General features: G+C 40.3%; 1 protein-coding gene, 1 non-coding gene and 1 pseudogene across 2 annotated transcripts; 1 reads left to right on the top strand and 2 right to left on the bottom strand.

The window, feature by feature from the left end:
* Positions 1–1,931: 1,931 nt before the first annotated feature.
* On the bottom strand, positions 1,932–2,050 carry LOC143302143 (5S ribosomal RNA). The gene has a single exon (XR_013057887.1). It is a non-coding gene; the product is annotated as a 5S ribosomal RNA (ribosomal RNA).
* A 1,705-nt stretch (positions 2,051–3,755) lies between these two features.
* Positions 3,756–3,874, bottom strand: LOC143302148 (5S ribosomal RNA; annotated as a pseudogene).
* Positions 3,875–5,551: 1,677 nt separating this feature from the next.
* On the top strand, positions 5,552–17,563 carry LOC143301897 (TAR DNA-binding protein 43-like). Its single transcript, XM_076616328.1, has 4 exons — positions 5,552–5,889; positions 8,832–9,001; positions 9,420–9,560; positions 10,316–17,563. Exons 1-4 carry the CDS (start codon positions 5,652–5,654, stop codon positions 11,180–11,182), a joined length of 1,416 nt encoding a protein of 471 aa, XP_076472443.1. The 5' UTR covers positions 5,552–5,651; the 3' UTR covers positions 11,183–17,563.
* The last annotated feature ends 202 nt before the right edge of the window (positions 17,564–17,765 follow it).

Here is a 17,765-nt window from a genome sequence, read left to right as displayed (position 1 = left end):
TTGTTTCATTGATGTTGTTTTTGGTGATGGTTTTGTTTTTGTGTGTGCATGGGTATCTTTTTCACAGTGTGTGTGTGTGAGAGAGAGAGAGATTCCAGATTCCAGATGGTTTAATGCTCATTAGTCATCAGGCTCCTAACATAGTCAACAATAACAGACAGTATTCTAGTACAATTTTGCTTGGACTCTGATTACACAATCCTACAATTTACTTAGCTGACATGTGGATAAGTCGTGAGAGAGAGAGAGAGAGAGAGAGGGACAATGACAATATGTTTTATGGATAAGCTGAAAACAACTTCTTTACACCATGCCCTCACACACACACACACACACACACACACACTGACAGAATGAATGAATTATTTATTAAATAAACAAAAAACATGAGACATGTAGAATGAATAATAATAAATACATTGGGAGAGAAAGGGCGTGGCGTTGACTGAAGACCAAAAAAAAAAAAAAAAAAAAAAAAAAAATCCCAAGTGCATGTCAAATTACTCTGAGGCCAGCAAAAGAGTCCTGAGTCTGTCTCTTGTCTCTGAACTGGTATATTTCATTGCCATTTGAGAAGCAGTGGGTCATAGAATGTTGACCACTACCCTCACCCCCCCCCCCCCCCCCCCCCCCCCCCCCCCCCCCAAGCCTCCCTGGCCTCCCTTCCCTAAAAAGAAACAAACACACACGCACACACACACACACACACACACACTTGAATTCCAAGTATCTGAATGACTTTCACTTGCCGATAAAATAAAATGGCATGTTTTAGACAGACAGACATACAGGTCTATGCAAACATCCTTTCAACGAGACCAAACATTCTCGAAACGGTGTGTCTGAGCGGACTGTCCTGTCGAAGAGACATAACTCTTCACATGATATGATCGCAGTTTCGAAGCAGTTTTCTCCCCTGAGTGCTGTCCTCGAGTCGCCCTCACCTTCCCCAATATTCTAACAGGGCTGCGAGTTTTGGTGTGTATGCATAAACACACACACACACACACACACACACACACACACACACACATATATATATATATATATATATATATAAAATAATGGATACTTATATAGCACAGTATCCAGAAATCTGCTCTAGGTGCTTTACAAAAACGCTTTTGTTAACATAAAACATTACATCAATGTTACACACACAGGAAAATGTGACTACACACACACACACACACACACACACACACACACACACTGCATAAATACATTTTAACATACATGTGTATCTAACACACACATATATATATATCTCAATGTGTGTATGATATGTCTTCCCGGTGTACCATTAAAAGACCAAAATAGAACACTGGCCAAAGAATGAATGGGGATTCCCGTTGATCTACTGTTCCATCACACGCTGCCTTTCCGCGGGCAGTAAGTTACAGCAACATAACTGAACTGAGAAGTCCAGCTTTTAAACACCAAGTGGATAATGGAATCTTCTTCAACTTACAGGTTTTCAAATTAGACTGTCTCATTCCAGAAAAAAAAAAGCTTTTTAAAATCCAGACCCAAACAACGTGACTTCTAGGCAACCCCACAAAGAGACACCCAGCTATGCTATCTACCTCATTTCCCCCTGAGCCTAAAAGTTGCTATAAAAAATGGACACAATTATATATTTTAAAAAACAAAACAACAACAACAACAAAAACAAGGAACAATTATATATCTTAAACACACACACACAACAACAACAACAAAAACAAGGAACAATTATGTATCTGAAAAACAAAAACAAAAAAACAACACAACCAACCAACCAAACAAACAAACAAAAAGCCCCCCCCCCCCCCCCCACCCAAAAAAAAAAAAAAAAAAAAAACCTAGGAAAAAAAGAGGAAAGGTAAGAGGGGTTATGTGTATTTAAAAAAAATTTAAATGAGGAAAAAAAGAAAAAGAAAAAAGAAAAATGCCAACAGCACCCGGTGTTCCCAGGCGGTCACCCATCCAAGTACTAACCGGGCCCGACGTTGCTTAACTTCGGTGATCGGACGAGAACCGGTGTTTTCAACGTGGTATGGCCGTTGGCAATATGCGATAGAAATTTAACAAACGTATAGCAAACTCTCATCCAGCGATCATCATGATCTTTTTCTTCGGTCCATATTCTTTTGACCAGTTAAATTCTTATTGATCAGATGCCATATATAAAGTGTCAAACTCAGGTGGCCACACAGTCTACATATTCTACTGGTGCCCATGCACACGCATTCACAGAGTAAAATGACAGACAGATAGACAGACTAGACTAGTCAGATCGAGAGACGGAAACATCCTTTCGGCGAGACCAAACATTCTCGAATTTTTTTTAATACGTCGAGACCAAGTAAACCAGTATATCGAAGAGACATAACTCTTCATGTGATATGATCGTAGTTTTGAAGCAGTTCTTCCCCCTGAGTGCTGTTCCTCGGGTCGCCCTCACCTTCCCCTTGCCCGGCGGAGAGTTTTGGGCGAAAATGTCTATCCGTATTTAGCTTTCAAGGATAAAAAAAATATATATATATCAGTAAGCACTGGCAAAGAGAGGGGATCTGCTGTTCCATCATTCTCATGCCTTTCAGTGACAGCAACATCCACTGATGCACACAATTGAACTGAGTCAGTTCGCCAACTTATCAACACCGAGTGGCTGAATCTTCATCTGACAGATTTTTACATTCTTTCGTTTCTGAAAAACCAAGTAATTTCTTTATAAAATCCAGAAAGCAAACAGTGCGATTCCTTTGACACCCCCACAAAGAGATATACATATACTTCATTTGTTTTCCTCAAGCTGAGTCTTGCCAGAACTGAAATTGTACAAAAGAGAGCCTGGAGAGACTGAGAAAGAGAGAGAGAGATGTAGATGTAGATGTTTTATTCATATAGGCCATAGCCCCTTAGAAGGGGGTACACATGGAATTGACATTAAGTCGCATATTTCTACAAAGAAAAAATTACGTTACATAAGCATTGCGTTGTTTAAAAGCTCTATGCAAATATAAAGCAAAATGTTGTACAATAGTTTCGTTCGTAGACGACAATAACAAAATGAGTTTAAATAAACAAGGCTGTCTATAAAATCTGAGTGGAATTAATCGTTCTCTAATATTTCTCAATGCTGGACAACTAAGCACAAAATGGACCTCATCTTCAGTTGATTCTTTGCATAATGGGCATAACAAATTACAAATGTTTGACTGTCTATAACGATACAGATGAGTAAAAATATCAGAGACACCGAACCTAAATTTCGTCATTAAATACTTCAAACCTCTAGCAATATGCATACGCATATAAATTGGAACATTATGCAAATTATTGATCATTCTGTATAGCTTAAATCTGTCACTGTCCTGGATATGAGAATTCCAACTTTGCCATCTACAATCAACCAATCTTTCGCGGAACACACGAATAAAAACATTTATATCTTCAACACCTTGATTTAGCCATACAAAACCAAAACCGTACTCATATAATTTCTTTCTAACATTTGAAACCCAATTTCTTCTACCCTTATTATCTAAGTCTAACAACATTTTGTATGCTTTATATGGCAATCTGTGTTCATCCATTTGTGTTAACTTGAGCCAGTACTTAATACATTTAACGGTAGAGAGCAAAGAGAGAGAGAGAGAGAGAGAGAGAGAGAGAGAGAGAGAGAGAGAGAGAGAGAGAGAGAATCGCGGGAAAGAAAGAGAAGGCTATGCGTATAAAAAAATTGAGAAGATAAAAATAGTATAAATATTTGCCAACAGCACCCGGTGTTCCCAGGCGGTCACCCATTCAAGTATCGACCGGACCCGACGTTGCTAATCTTCGGTGATCGGACGAAAACCGGTGTTTTCAACATGATAGGGCCGTTGGCGTTATCATATGGAACATTTTAAAGAATATACCCTCAACCAGTGATTCACTGTCCTGTTCTCTTTTTTTCCCCCTCTCCTTGACATGTTACCCATGTGCATTATCAGGTTCAATCTTGTGAATGTTCAGGATGTTTGTGCTGTGTATATGTGCCGATTGTCAGTCGTGTCCGATTATGACCATCACTGAGTACCGCCGCGGCAGAGGAGGCAACTGCTGTCTCGACTATTTTGGGCTTGATTACAGTGGAGAGTGTCTTGCCCATGTTACATCCCCACTCCGTCTCGGCCAAGACTAGGGTTTTAGGACGGTTGACCATGTCAGTTGGGATGGTTCCCAAAGCGGGCCGACTAGCTCAGTGAACCCCCAGGCTGCAGCACTAACTGAAGAGCCAGTGCAATATTGCCTTCTAGTTTGACAGTCATTATCCTTCCGTCACAAAAGACTAAGTTGTAAACGATTTCCCATTGCAATGGAGAAACCATTGATAATACAACTCTCACTTTGCTGTTCAGTTGGCCGAACTGTAGTTCGTAACCGGTTATGTCAATCTGTATAGGACTGATGACTCATACATGCTGTATGCAATGCTTCTTAGTACGACATGGATGTGCCAGCATATATTTATGCGTTCCTTCAGCTGGAGCAATTAATTTACTAATCAGTCACGGCCGTTGATTTGCACTATGACTGATGTGTGGCCTTGGCCTGGCGGGAGAGCGCAGCAAGTATTCCCACATCCGATTTTAGCGGCATCGTCATTCGATGTCACATATAACATTTCTCAAGAAAGTGTCGATGTGTCTAGAGTTCTTGAGCGACTGAGAGAATGAATCAGTCGTGTTATATTAATTTTGTTCTGAGTCGAGTCCCTGGCTACAGGCACTCAACCAACTCCGCCTCTTAGCCGTCTGAAAGGTATAACCAAAAAACAAAGCTGTATCATCGTGAACTGTGCTCGGAATGTATGAACTGAAACTTAATCGACAAAGTATAAAAACAGTGAGAGAGAGAGAGAGAGAGAGAGAGAGAACAAGCTGTGTTTCAGAGAGACTGATGGGCCAAGTCAGTCGAAACGTTTACTGATGCGGACCTTTTGAATGTACCTCGAACACACCCTATCATAGATAGATTGGAGTTTAACGACCTATTGGCGCCTACACCCTTAAGGTCAAACCCTATCATTGTCTGTGATTAAGATAAAACAAATGTCTCGTCTACCCTATCATTGTCTGTGATTAAGAAAAAAATGTCACATCAGCCAAGTCTGAAGAATTTGTTTCTTATGTATTACTTTCAGATAACTACTATGAAACTATCATTATTAACACTTTCGTTGGTTATGGACAGCAGACAAACCAATTTGTGTTTTTGCTCGTTTTTGTTTTGTTTTTGTTTTTTTTACGCACAAAGATACAATTACATAGTATTGTGTCCATACTTTTACTCGGACGGAAGGGACATAATTCTAGAATTCAAAGGGACATCATACCACTAGCCAACTGCTTATCATAATATATTCACTGTAACCAAAATATTTTATCAGCAGTGACTCAAACTGTATCTAACAGAGAATAACTGCCAATCTTTATGGAGACAACAAAAAAATATCTGTTTTGATAAAATGAACGATGTATCACCGTTGGAAACAATTTCCCGAAACCCTTTGCGAGCTAGGCCGCCATCTTCGTTAGCGTACCTGGGAGCTAGGCGGGAGTTAATTCGGAAGGAAAACATTCGGTTGTGCAGGAACTTTGTGTTCCTTGTGCATCAGAACTATGATACAGTACATCAAGGTGGTAGCAGACGATGGCGATGAGCCATTGGAGCTGCCAGTTGAGGAGGACGGTACCATCTTGCTCACCACCCTGTCTGCTCAGTTCCCAGGATCGTGTGGGTTGAAGTATCGGAACCCAGACACCGGCTCTATGAGGGGAATCAGATTATCAGATGGTCGTCTTTACCCTCCGGATAAAGACTGGGGAAAACAGGTGTTCATCTGCGTGTTTCCGAAAGGTAGGTGACTGCTTGTTTTGCTATGTTTTAGATGTTACCATGCTATGACAACCAAATGTTTGACAAATTCCCCCTCGTGCTCCGTTGCGCCCTCTAACGAGTAATGTGGTTACTTTGCTTAAGTAAAATTGAATAATTTAGCAATTTTTGCACATCTAATGCGACTAAATTCGCAATAGTCTAATACATAAACGTATAAAGCGACGCATGTTATTGTCTCTAAGTGCATGCACGACGTGTTTTACTTTGGAAGGCGTGGAAAAGGGGAGGGGAGGTTGCATTGATACAAGGGAAGCAACTCTGCCATTACGTTTCTACTTTCACTTGAGTCATTTCGGATGGAAGTATTTTCCTCTCTTTTATTATTTTTAATTATTTTGTTTGAATTGTCAACCAGGGATATTTTGTTTACTGTGTTAAATATAAATTGTATGTTGGACGGTGTCTATTTATTTAGTAAAAAATAACTTGCGTTGCTACCTTAGCAGTAGGCTAGGTATTTTGTTCTCGACCCCATTTGGAGGTCACTTTAAATTTTTTTATTTTTAAATTTTTTTTTTAACAAACCTTATGTATCTGCTGTAATGACTGCGGTGTGTATATGCTTGTAGATTAGCAGCTCCAACCCCCCACCCGTCCCCCTCTTGCTCTTATTTAAAAAAATTATAAGAATGAACATTATTTTGGAATTTGGGTATGTATGTTTGACCGAAAATATTACTATGTATAACCCATGTTAGCTTTGAAATTGCATATTATTTGGATTATTGATTAGGCAATCAATTTGCCTCTATATTCAATTAATCTTTACATTAGATAACTTCTGTAATTTTTCATTTCCAGTATTACTATAAGGTAAGATACCTTGAAATAATGTGGCTTGAAATAAACCACCAATATAGGCAAAAACTACTTAAAATGTATGTTAGAATAAACTGATGTCTGGATACTTGAAAGTTCCAGCTTCTTTCACTTCTGATATATATATATATATATATATATATGTGTGTGTGTGTGTGTTGATGATTCTGCAAAATGAATGTCCTTTAGTACCTAGCATGTGCATGTCTTTATTTGATAGTATTTTCATTTTTCATTTTTTAGACAAACCCAATCAAATCATAAGCTGTGTGATAATAATTTTGTTCAGGTCAGTCATTGAACATTAAAATGTTAAGTTACATTATGTGAATGTGGGATAGAAAGGGGGCAGAATGAAAGAAAGCAAATTTGAAAAAAGAAAACCCATTCCTCCCAAAGTCACGTTATTTATGGTTTTATCCAGAAATTCATAGATGTAGACTGAATGGAAGTGTGAACAAATTGTCGAATGATATACTCCTAAAGCATGCTGATTTATTACCACTGAAAAAAAAAAGTTTTCTGTGCAAATACTCAGTTGGTGTGTTTATTGTTTGGGCAGTTCAAGTACTCGGCAGTCAGTCAGTGCATGAATTCATGTTGTACCTGAAACATCTAGGGATTTTTTGTGGTAATTGGTGTGGTCAGCACATAACTTAGGAATGCTGCTGTTCACAAGAGGAAGCAACTTGAGCAACTGCTGCTTGTAGCAGATACATGTCCCTTTTCTCATTCTGTGCTGTTGACCAGGCGTGTATTTCATTACAGAGAATAAACTTTTCATGGCATGTTTGATTTGTGCTTTGGATTGGGAAGATATGAATTAAAGCAGAATGTCTAATTATGCATTTTATTGTGTCTGCAAAAAGCTCAACATTTTGTGCGTGTTACTGTGTATTTATGTTTTAAAAGTGTGTGTGTGTGTCACATGATTGGAATTTTGATAGAAATGCTAAATAGTTTGTTACAGCACACACACACACACACACACACACACACATTTGTTACAACACACACACACACACACACACACACACACACATGGATAGGTCTAAATTAAAAAAAATTTTTATTGTCCAAAGACCATGTATTCCTTAAGGAAAAAAAGCCCACACATGGACATGAGTGCGTGCACAGTTTCAGTTTCAGTTTCAGTTTCTCAAGGAGGCGTCACTGCGTTCGGACAAATCCATACACGCTACACCACATCTGTTGAGCAGATGCCTGACCAGCAGCATAACCCAACGCGCTTAGTCAGGCCTTGAGTGCATGCTTACATATTTGTGTACCTATGAAAGTGGATTTCATTTTACGTAATTTCGCCAGAGGACAACACTCTCGTTGCCATGGGTTCTTTTTCAGTGCGCCAAGTGCGTGCTGCACACGGGACCTCGGTTTATCGTCTCATCCGAAAGACTAGACGCTCAGTTTGATTTTCCAGTCAAACTTAGGAGAAAGGGCGAGAGCGGGATTCGAACCCACACCCTCACGGACTCTCTGTATTGGCAGCTGAGCGTCTTAACCATTCTGCCACCTTCCTCCACACATACATGTACACACAAACACACACACACACACACAGTCTCTCTCTCAAAAAGCTGTACATTTTATTTTACATTTGAAAACTATATGTACACAGTTAAAAAAAAAAAAAAATCACATATTGTGAGGTTTGCTATTTTACCATTTTGTACAAAATTTGTGCATTATAGGTTCATGTTAAAACATAAAAAAATGCAGTAAAAATATATATTTTATGTCTATTTTGTTATTTTGATGTTTGCATATGCATCATTGTAATTACTCATTTACTGTTTCATGTATGTGAAACTGAGACTTACGTCGAGTTGCATTTAAGAATTTTGTGTCTCATATTGAATGACTGTGATTCTAACACATTGTTTATGCAATATGTAAAAACATACACCACAAACAATTTTTTCTTATTGGAGATCAAGTATTCTGCAGATGAAAATGAATCCTTTTACAGGGAAACTGGAGTGAGGATTAGAAGAAGGGAGATAACTAGCTGTAGATATTTTCATAGTCCTATAAATGCAAAGTTGTTTTCCTTTGTGCAGTTGAAGGCAAATGCGCTTCATCAGTGGCGGAGCACACAGTGGTGAAGCCGGTAAAAAGCAGCAGCCGGCAAAAGTGCAGTGACCTTATCGTGCTGGGATTACCCTGGAAGAGTACAGAGGATGACCTGCGTACTTACTTCTCTCAGTTTGGTGATCTTCTCATGGTGCAGGTAGGTGGCATTTGACATTAAAAAAAAAATTTTGCTGTTCACATTTATTCTCTTTTTGCAGAGTTTATGTTCTCAATAACAAATGTTTAAATCCAATTTAGAAGCTGCAATTTGTACTCTCTCTCTGTCTCTCTCTTTTCCCTCCCATCATCCCACACCCCTTCTACTGCTATTCCTACTTTTTATTTTTACCGGCACTGAGAATGAAGAAAATGCATTGTGATATATATATATATATATATATATATATATACATACATCTAACTGGAGTGAGGATTCGAGGAAGGGAGATAACTAGCTGTATCACTTGTGACAATTGATATCATCAGTGGTCATTGTCATTGCTCAGTTGCACTGTTTAGGTCTGTGCCTCATTACACTGAAAGAGTTGTTTAACATTAGTCACTCTGTATTTCAGGTGAAGAAAGATCCCAAAACGGGTCAGTCCAAAGGTTTCGGTTTCGTGCGCTTTGCCGAGTACGATGCTCAGCTGAAATGCATGGCCCAACGCCACATGATTGATGGCCGGTGGTGTGATGTCCGCATCCCAAACTCTAAGGTTGGTGCCTGTCAGTGTATGTGTGTGTGTGTTGATTTGATCCAGTGAAATTTAAAGTGAAAGTAGACACTGTAGGTAAACCGTTTGCAGAAGGAAAGTAATACACTAAGCAAGGCCACTAGCTGCACCTGCTTTTGGTGTCTCCGCCTGAGCAGAGTAGTATTTTGCACAGGACAGAAATCACTCTACCCTTTTGGAATTGGCACCAGTGGGAGATGGTAACAACATTTGTGAAATGTGATTTTTGGAAGAAAAATTTGCAGTGATTGATTGTAGTAGTTGGTTACCTATGAATGTTAAAATGGTAGTATATGTTAACCATTGTTCATTAAGATAAAAGCGAGTTACACTTGCAGCTAGTATCTTGGAAATTATGTGAGAATTGACGTTGAGAATTGGCTCAGAGTATTAAGTAAACACGTGCACCATTTGGCGCCGTAGCCAAATCAGGGTTCGAGGTCTTGTTTTGGTGTGATGTTTTGTCGTTGGGGAAAGGAACTTTACTTTTCCCGACCCAGGTGTAAATGGGTACCTGGCTTTGGTCAGGGAAGGTTATAATTGTGGAAGGAGATGATTGGTCTCCGCCTTCCTAGACACAGTAGATATGAATTCACTGCTCTGATGGCTGTAGAAGGCTATGGCACCTTAAAACTTTGGAGTAGGGTGTGGCCATAAACATAGAGTGAAGGTGCTGAAATAAAGATATAGGTTAAAGCCTGTTAGAGATGTGTGACCAGGAGATGGTGTGTTGTCAGGAGGGATCGCAGCAGATGATGAACCGCAAGGTCTTTGTCGGGCGCTGCACGGAGGACATGAACGCTGAGGACCTGCGCCAGTACTTCTCCAAGTTTGGGGAGGTGGTGGACGTCTTCATCCCCAAGCCCTTCCGCGCCTTTGCCTTTGTCAGCTTCGCCGACCCGGACGTGGCCCAGTCGCTGTGCGGTGAGGACCACATCATCAAGGGGGCCTCTGTGCACATCAGCGGGGCCGCACCCAAGGCCAGCGAGAAGCAAGGCGGCTACGGGGGAGGGATGGGTGGGGGTGGCGGAGGCATGGGAGGGGACCGGCGTCTTGGTGGCTCCAACTACAGCCACCTGGCAGGCTACTCACCCAGCTACTCGCAAGGGTCGTGGAGCCACGCGGCACGCCCTGGCTCCACCTCCAACCCGGCCAGTTCCTACGGCAACAACCTGGGGCTGGGCAACCTGGGGCTGGGGGCACTGCAGCTGAACCACGCCATGCTGGCTGCTGCCCAGGCAGTGCTGAGTGGGCAGGGAGGGTGGGGGCCCCTGGGGCTGACCAACCAGCAGGGAGGGGCAGGGGGAGGGATGCAGGGGGGGGTGGTGCAGCAGGGTCAGGTTGGGGGTCAGGGAGGCGCTGTGCCGGCTAGCATGGCGGGGCCTGGAGGTTCCGGAGCCAGCAATGGCGACCAGTCGCAGCCTGTCACCAACACCACCCCGGCCCCTACCACCTTCGGGTCGGTGGGCAACGGCACCAGCGGGGCTGGGGGCTTCTTGGGATGGGGGGGCACGCAGGCCTCAGAGATGACCACCCACAGCCCCAGCCAGATGGCTGCCGGGTGGGGCAGCACCCACTCCAAGGCACCCACCGGCTGGAACTAGGTCGTTGGTGTGAGTTGTTGGTGTTGTTGTGGTGTGGTGTGGAGAGGTCTGCCTGCCTGCCCCTGAGGTGGGGTGTGTTGGTTGGTGGGTCCTATTGGGGGGGGTTGGTCCTTTGGTGGTCAAACGGTCCTGTCCTCCTGTCCTTTTTGGAATGGATGAATGGTGGTGTTGCGGTTTTTTTCTCTTCTCTCCTGGTGGAAATTGCAAGCAAAACACCTGCCGCATTTCACCTTGACTCTCTTTCTTCTCTCTTTCCTCTCTTTTTTTTTTTCAACCCTGATCTGCTCCCCTACTTCCCCATTTATGGTAAAAAGCTACGCTGTAGATATGGAAAACTTAAGTTTGTAAACTTTTCTTGGGGCTTCCTTTGGTTTAACACCTGTTTAACAGTTCCTGGTAATAACTAAGCAACTGATCCAAATTCACGGGTTTTCTGTATTGAGAGGCAGTCTCTTTTTGTCACATGTTTTTGGCTGATTTAGTGAGCAGGAAACAGAAAAGTCCAGTACTGAAAGTAAACAGGTGTGAAATAACAGTTGTAAGAAACAAGAACAGTGCAAGTTAATAAAACTTCCTTTTTCCCTGAGTATGCTTTATATGATTTTAGTCTTAGTTTTTTGGGGGGAGTGAGGGAGGTCCAACAGACTTTAAAATAATTTATACTGTGTACATGCTCCTGTGTTTTCTGGTGAAAGGAAACAAGTGGTAAAAATGTTAACTGAATGAGGCATGACAAAAACTTATTTTTTTCAGATGTTAGCAGTGTGTTGAATGCCACAAAACTGTTATCTTGGGAACAATTCTTTCTTCTGAGCTGTTTCCCTAGTTGTTGATGCTCACTGTTTTGGAGAACTTTTAACTAAAAAAACAAAAAACAAAACAAAACAACAACAACAAAAAAACAACAAACATTGTTCAGAGAAGTTGAGTGCAGATGAATGTTTATTAAGACAATGAATACTCTGTACTGTGTCCACTGACTTTTGGTTTTAAAAATCATTAAGTGTCACTTGTATTATTCAGAGACATGAAACACTGAACAGAAAAAGAAAAAACAACTTAACAAACCCTAGAAGAGACAGATCAGTAGAAGCTTTTCAGGATCTCACAGTCACAGATGAACGAAATATAACAAGATGGGACTGTTCTCTTATGTCATGTTGACTTTCTGATGTTGGTACTTTGTGCAGTTTAAGCAGGGTAGATGTGAATTTGACTCAGTTTTGGATGAGATCTGGATTGTCTGAGATGCTGAGAACACATTGGAAGCTTAGCAGGCTGGTTTTTTTTTTTTTTTTTTTTTAATAAATAAATCTGTTCCCCTTTTTAAGATGGATAGGCCCCAGATATGTGAGCTGGAAGCAGACAGAAGAAAGAAAGGATATTGTGATTTGGAAAAGAAGTACAAGCAAAAGGAGTGGCGACTTGTTTGGGTTATTTTTTTTTCACATAGAGGTGCTTGCATGAAAACAAAAGTTTGGGTTTGATCAGCATGTTTGTTTGGAGTGGAGTGGATGACCTGGTGATTTTGGGGTTTGGTAGCTGGAGTGGCAGGGAAAAAACTACAAAAAAAGTTGTGAAAGATGGAGGGAAACGAATGGTTGTACTGGAAGTCTTTGCTTATTATAACTCATAGGAGTAATTTCGCTCATTTTGTCTTGTGCGCTTCGTTGTGATCCTGGTCATGCTTATAACAACCACCCAAGGGCAGCAGCTGTTTGCATGGTGTAGGTGAGAGGAGTTGCTTAGTGTCCATGGCCGTGATGATGTATTTATCGGTTGAGAGTGGCGGTGAGCGATGACGATGATGTGTTTGCAAGAGCCTGTTATCTAGCTCCCAGATGTAACACCAGATATGGGGCAGAAAATTATTTGACTGAGGTGTTGGAAAATGCGTTTTTCTAATTAATTGTTGTAAGCAGTTTGGGGTTGATAGAACTGAAAGTATAATATATATACGTTTGCAAATTTGGTGGTGTTTTTGTGACATATTGTGTTTTACTGCATACCCTAGAGGAAAAAATGTGTTTATCTCTGGTCTCTCTCTGTGCTACAGATAATGAAAGATTTTGTCATTAACACGGGTATGATGATATAGCTGTGCCCTCCTCAGCTTGCTTGGTTGAAGTGACAGTGATCTGTGGTTGATGGAAGTGTTTATGATTCTTTTTGTATTTCTGCCATGTCTGTTTTTAACCAGTTGGCTGCCTGTTTGCATTACCCCCATCTCCTTTCTCACTCTGTCTTCTTGTTTTTTTTCTCTCTCTCTTCATTTGGTTGGTTAAGAGTGTGGTGTTTGCTGTGAAGGTCTTCTGACTCTGTGTATGCCACGATGTGGAAATTTGTTGCAGTTTTCTTGGTGTTTTTTTTTTTTTTTTTGAGTTTAAGGAGGGTGAAGGTTGGGTGTATTCAGTAGGCAGAGGTGTCTACAATAATGCATTTGTGTATAGATGTGTGTGTGGTTGTCGGTGTTTGTGGACCTGCCGAGTGAAGGGAACCGATGCTACAAGTCTGGTGTTCCTGTTGTTGTGCTTACCAGAAGCCAAATTTGCATGAAATTATTGATCAATGGCAGAATTATCACTGTTCATAGTTGTTATTTCTCTTTCTTTCTGACAGGTTGTCATTCATCTTGGCTTGGGGGGGAGTGTGTGTGAGAAACTTCAGGAGTATTTTTTGATTGTGCAGCTAGAGATTGAAAGGACAAAGTTTTTGTGACCCAAGGAAAAGAAAAAAAAGTTGTAATAGTTTTTCAAAGGAAAAGGAGAAATTTCGTGTTGAATGCACATTATAACACATCACCAATACCCCTCTCTTCCCCCTTCCCAGCACTTTGTTGGATATTTAATGATAACCAAATTTGTGGAAATCAGTGCGAAGAGGTGAGTGCTTAAAATGAAAAGGTGATGTTCAGCTTCAGCTGGCTTTAGTTCCATCCTTGAAGATCAAACATTCATGGAATTTAGAAATAAAGGGCAACAGCTTGGATGACAGATCTATTTACTATTCCACTTTTCTTTAGTTTGAGAACAGTTGTGTGAAACGGACTTGGAGTATTGGCCAGCTGATGACAGCAAATTAAAGTGAAGTCCAGATGATGGAAGTGGTTGGAGTGAAGGTGTACATGCGTTAGCTCCTGTTCAGTGTTGCTTAAGTGTTGTACATAAAGGGGGAGTGAGACTACAGCATTTGAGGAAATTGTACTCCATTCAGTTGTAATCCATTAATGCGTCGTGACATCTGTTCTTGTGTCTACCTGGTAGCCAGGATGTCCAGTGGTTGTCTTGATGTTGGTGGTGAGTTTTCTGCCAAGTCATTTGATAAGAAGAATCAGGTTTATGCATGGTCTGAAGAGTTGTGCTGTGGAGCGTGAAGAAGAGAGCGCCTTTGAGTAGCGTGCCAGGTAGCGTCCTGTTGCATGTCTTTTCAATCATTCTGCGGGCATTTTACTGGTGAACGGTTGTAGAAGGTGTTTGAGCTTGAGGATTCTGGTGGTAAATCTCGTCACATCATCTGTATTTTTTATTGTTCTTTTGTGAGTGGGTCATTTGTGCTGTGTATTTTCGGCTTCAGGAAGAATGGTGTCTTCATGAGGGAGAAGAAAAGCTCTTTGGCTGTTTGGGTGGAGAGGGAGGGTAGAGTGAGCAAAGAAAACAACTTGTGCATCATTCAGAAAGGAAGAGTGAAGAGGTTGAGTGGGTCTTCTGATGCAGTGTTAGTGAACTCTTTATTTTTTTGGAGGTTTGCAAGAAGAAAACCTGGCTGAGTGGGAAGCAGTGTTTGTCAATGTCATTAACTGTCAGTGTGACCTTGGTGCATAATAGCGTTATAAGGCTGTTCAGGTATCATAGGGTATGGGAAGAGTAAGTGGGTTCATTTCATTCATCATTTGTCAAGTACTGCATGGATCCATGATGCTTGGTATGACATTTTTATATTAATTAAAAAAAAGAAAAAGAAAAAAAAAAGAGAAAAAAACTAAAAAGTAAAAACATAATCACACACACACACACACACACAAAATCCTATCAAAAAGGTTGGAGAAAAAGAAAACAAAATATTGATTTCAGATATGAAGCCTTTCTATTAATCTGATAAAGTAATGGATGGAGGGAAAGAAAAACAACAACAAAAAACCAACGAAACAAACCAAGTGATTGGTTGAAGACTGTTCACAGATGTTTGTAATTGGACTGATATTAAATGACACAGTATGGAGCATTGCAAGCCTTGATGTGAATGATTCATTTTTACTGCATTGAGCTCCCCATCTTGTCTCCAATGGCAGAAATTAAATAGAACTTGAAAAGGTGGCATATATAGTGATAGTGGAATAACAAGTGCAATGTACAAAACAGTATACGAAAACATGGAATTTAACTAAGATCAGTTATGAAATGGAATGCAGCGTGGTCTATTGGGATTGATGGCGACAGGTGTGTGTGTTTCTCACTCTGCATATAGCAAACTTGTGTAAACATGTTCATATCTGTGTCACTAAATTGAGGTGTTACCATGCTTCATGGTATGGCTTGGTTCAACAGGCTCAAATTGTGTAAACGTGTATTTTTGAGTACCATTTTATACAAGTCTGTAAGATCTGTATTAAGACTTGTTAAATGGTTGTACACTAGTGAAACCAGTTGTTATATGATTTGGTCCTAAGTGAATGTATCACCAATGACATTGATGTATGCTTGTAGTGCTCGTAAGTGTGATTCACAGAAAACTGATGTTCAGTGGAAGTTTGTTGCATTCGACCAGTTATTTTGAGGTCTTTGTCAGATCATTTACGTTCCACCAGTATTTTTTTGAAGTCCTTGTCAACAGAAAATGATCAGTCTTAAGCAACATTGTGAAGTAGAATATATCCGGCCTGTAGTTTAACAAAATCAGGTTGTGTGGAAAGGTGTTTTTCATGAATTGTATCAGGAGACTGCATCTGTAGGAGGCATCAGTGGAATGTGGTCCTGTCTTGACTCACTGGATCATGAGGTATTTGCCAAGTAATGCTAACAGAAGACTAAATATCCTGGTGATGCAGATTGGGTTAGTTAATGCATTGTATTTTTCTTTGGTTGTTTTATTTTTTGTATCCATGTACATAAGAGGACCTCCCTGTACCTGTACTCGGTCTAGCATGTCTTTTTGTTGTTGAGGTTATGTATGTATGTATGCATTTTGTTGGTTGTTTGTGACCGAACACTTGTGACTGCATTTAAGTGGGATGTGGTTCTTGTGACTCTTTGTCCTGTACTACCACTAGTAACATCTGTATGCGTCAGTGGGAAACTGGCAACACCATACTCACACACTGATATGTCTGTTCAAAGCCACAAACACACATCTCCATTTTGAGAAATTGCCACATGAAATATTCTAATGGCTACGGAACTGGTCTTTGTGCTTGGATGCACATGTATGACAAAAAGAAACAATTTAAGTGTTTAGAATGATCATTGCAAATATTGACAAATTGCTTGAAAATAATGAAATATAGACAATGACAACTCTTATTTTGTGATGGTTTCATGTCACACCACTACTTTCACCCTGTGCATGGTTATGGCATTGAACACGATTGTTTTCAATGTTTCACGTGACTACCCAATACATACCTGTTAGAGGTTTGTGCCATGAACCTTTTACCTTTTTTGGCAGAACATTTCTGTGCAACACAAAACATAAAAGAATAGGATGATTAATTATGCCACAACTACTAAACGAGTATTTCTTACTGAAAAATTTAATGCAACATCCAACATAAAAGAATAGGATGATTAATTATGCCACAACCACTAAACGAGTATTTCTTACTGAAAAATTTAACTGGGCATATGAATTTAACGAAGCATATTAAATGTGCTAAGTACCCAAAACTGGGTTGGAGGGGATTTGGAGATTTGTGGTTGTGGCTGTGAATAGATGTGAAGTTCTCTGTTGCTGTAGTGATTGGTACAGCACCATTAAACTGGCAATCATCAGAGTGGTGGTTTGACGTATCTTATTACCCCGACATCCCCCCTAAAAGCCCCTTGAATCAGTCTAGTGTTTGATGAATCTGTCCCGTGTTTGATGATATTTTCACATGTTTCTGTTGGTGTTGGCTTGGTTTGAAGGTTGTTTTTTGTTCATAATTTGAAAAAAAAAAAAGAAAGAAAAAAACAAAAACAAAAACAAAAAACCAAAAAAAAAACCCAACCAGATTCAAAGGAAAAGAAAGAAAAAAAATTGAGAGGGGAAACCCCACCTATGAAAAAAGAACATCTTCTTGCCATTGTAGATGGATACATCTTTTCTGCTATTGCTATTTGACTTAGTCTTTTGTTATTGATTGCATCCCCAAGTTTCAGTTGTTAAGCAGAAAAAGCAACAGATTTTTTTTTAAACTCTGTTGGAACATGAAAAGGTGTGTTACCATCATACAGTTTTGCTCTTACCATCTGCATACCCTCCCTGTTGTCTGACAGTAAAAAATTAAAGAAAAAAAAGGGAAAAGAACAAAATGGAGTAAATGAATTGAGTGCGGTTTTTTCTTTCTTCTTCCCATCTTTTTCATCTGTGTAAATAATTGAGTGGAATT

Source organism: Babylonia areolata, chromosome 28, assembly GCF_041734735.1.
Source record: "Babylonia areolata isolate BAREFJ2019XMU chromosome 28, ASM4173473v1, whole genome shotgun sequence".
Classification (NCBI taxonomy): domain Eukaryota; kingdom Metazoa; phylum Mollusca; class Gastropoda; order Neogastropoda; family Buccinidae; genus Babylonia; species Babylonia areolata.
This window is presented reverse-complemented; position numbering and strand designations above follow the sequence as displayed.

Coding starts and splice junctions, on each gene's coding strand:
- LOC143301897 (XM_076616328.1), top strand. CDS start 5,652: ATGATACAGTACATCAAGGTGGTAGCAGACGATGGCGATGAGCCATTG. Junction 5,890..8,831: donor CATCTGCGTGTTTCCGAAAG/GTAGGTGACTGC, acceptor TCCTTTGTGCAG/TTGAAGGCAAATGCGCTTCA. Junction 9,002..9,419: donor GTGATCTTCTCATGGTGCAG/GTAGGTGGCATT, acceptor TCTGTATTTCAG/GTGAAGAAAGATCCCAAAAC.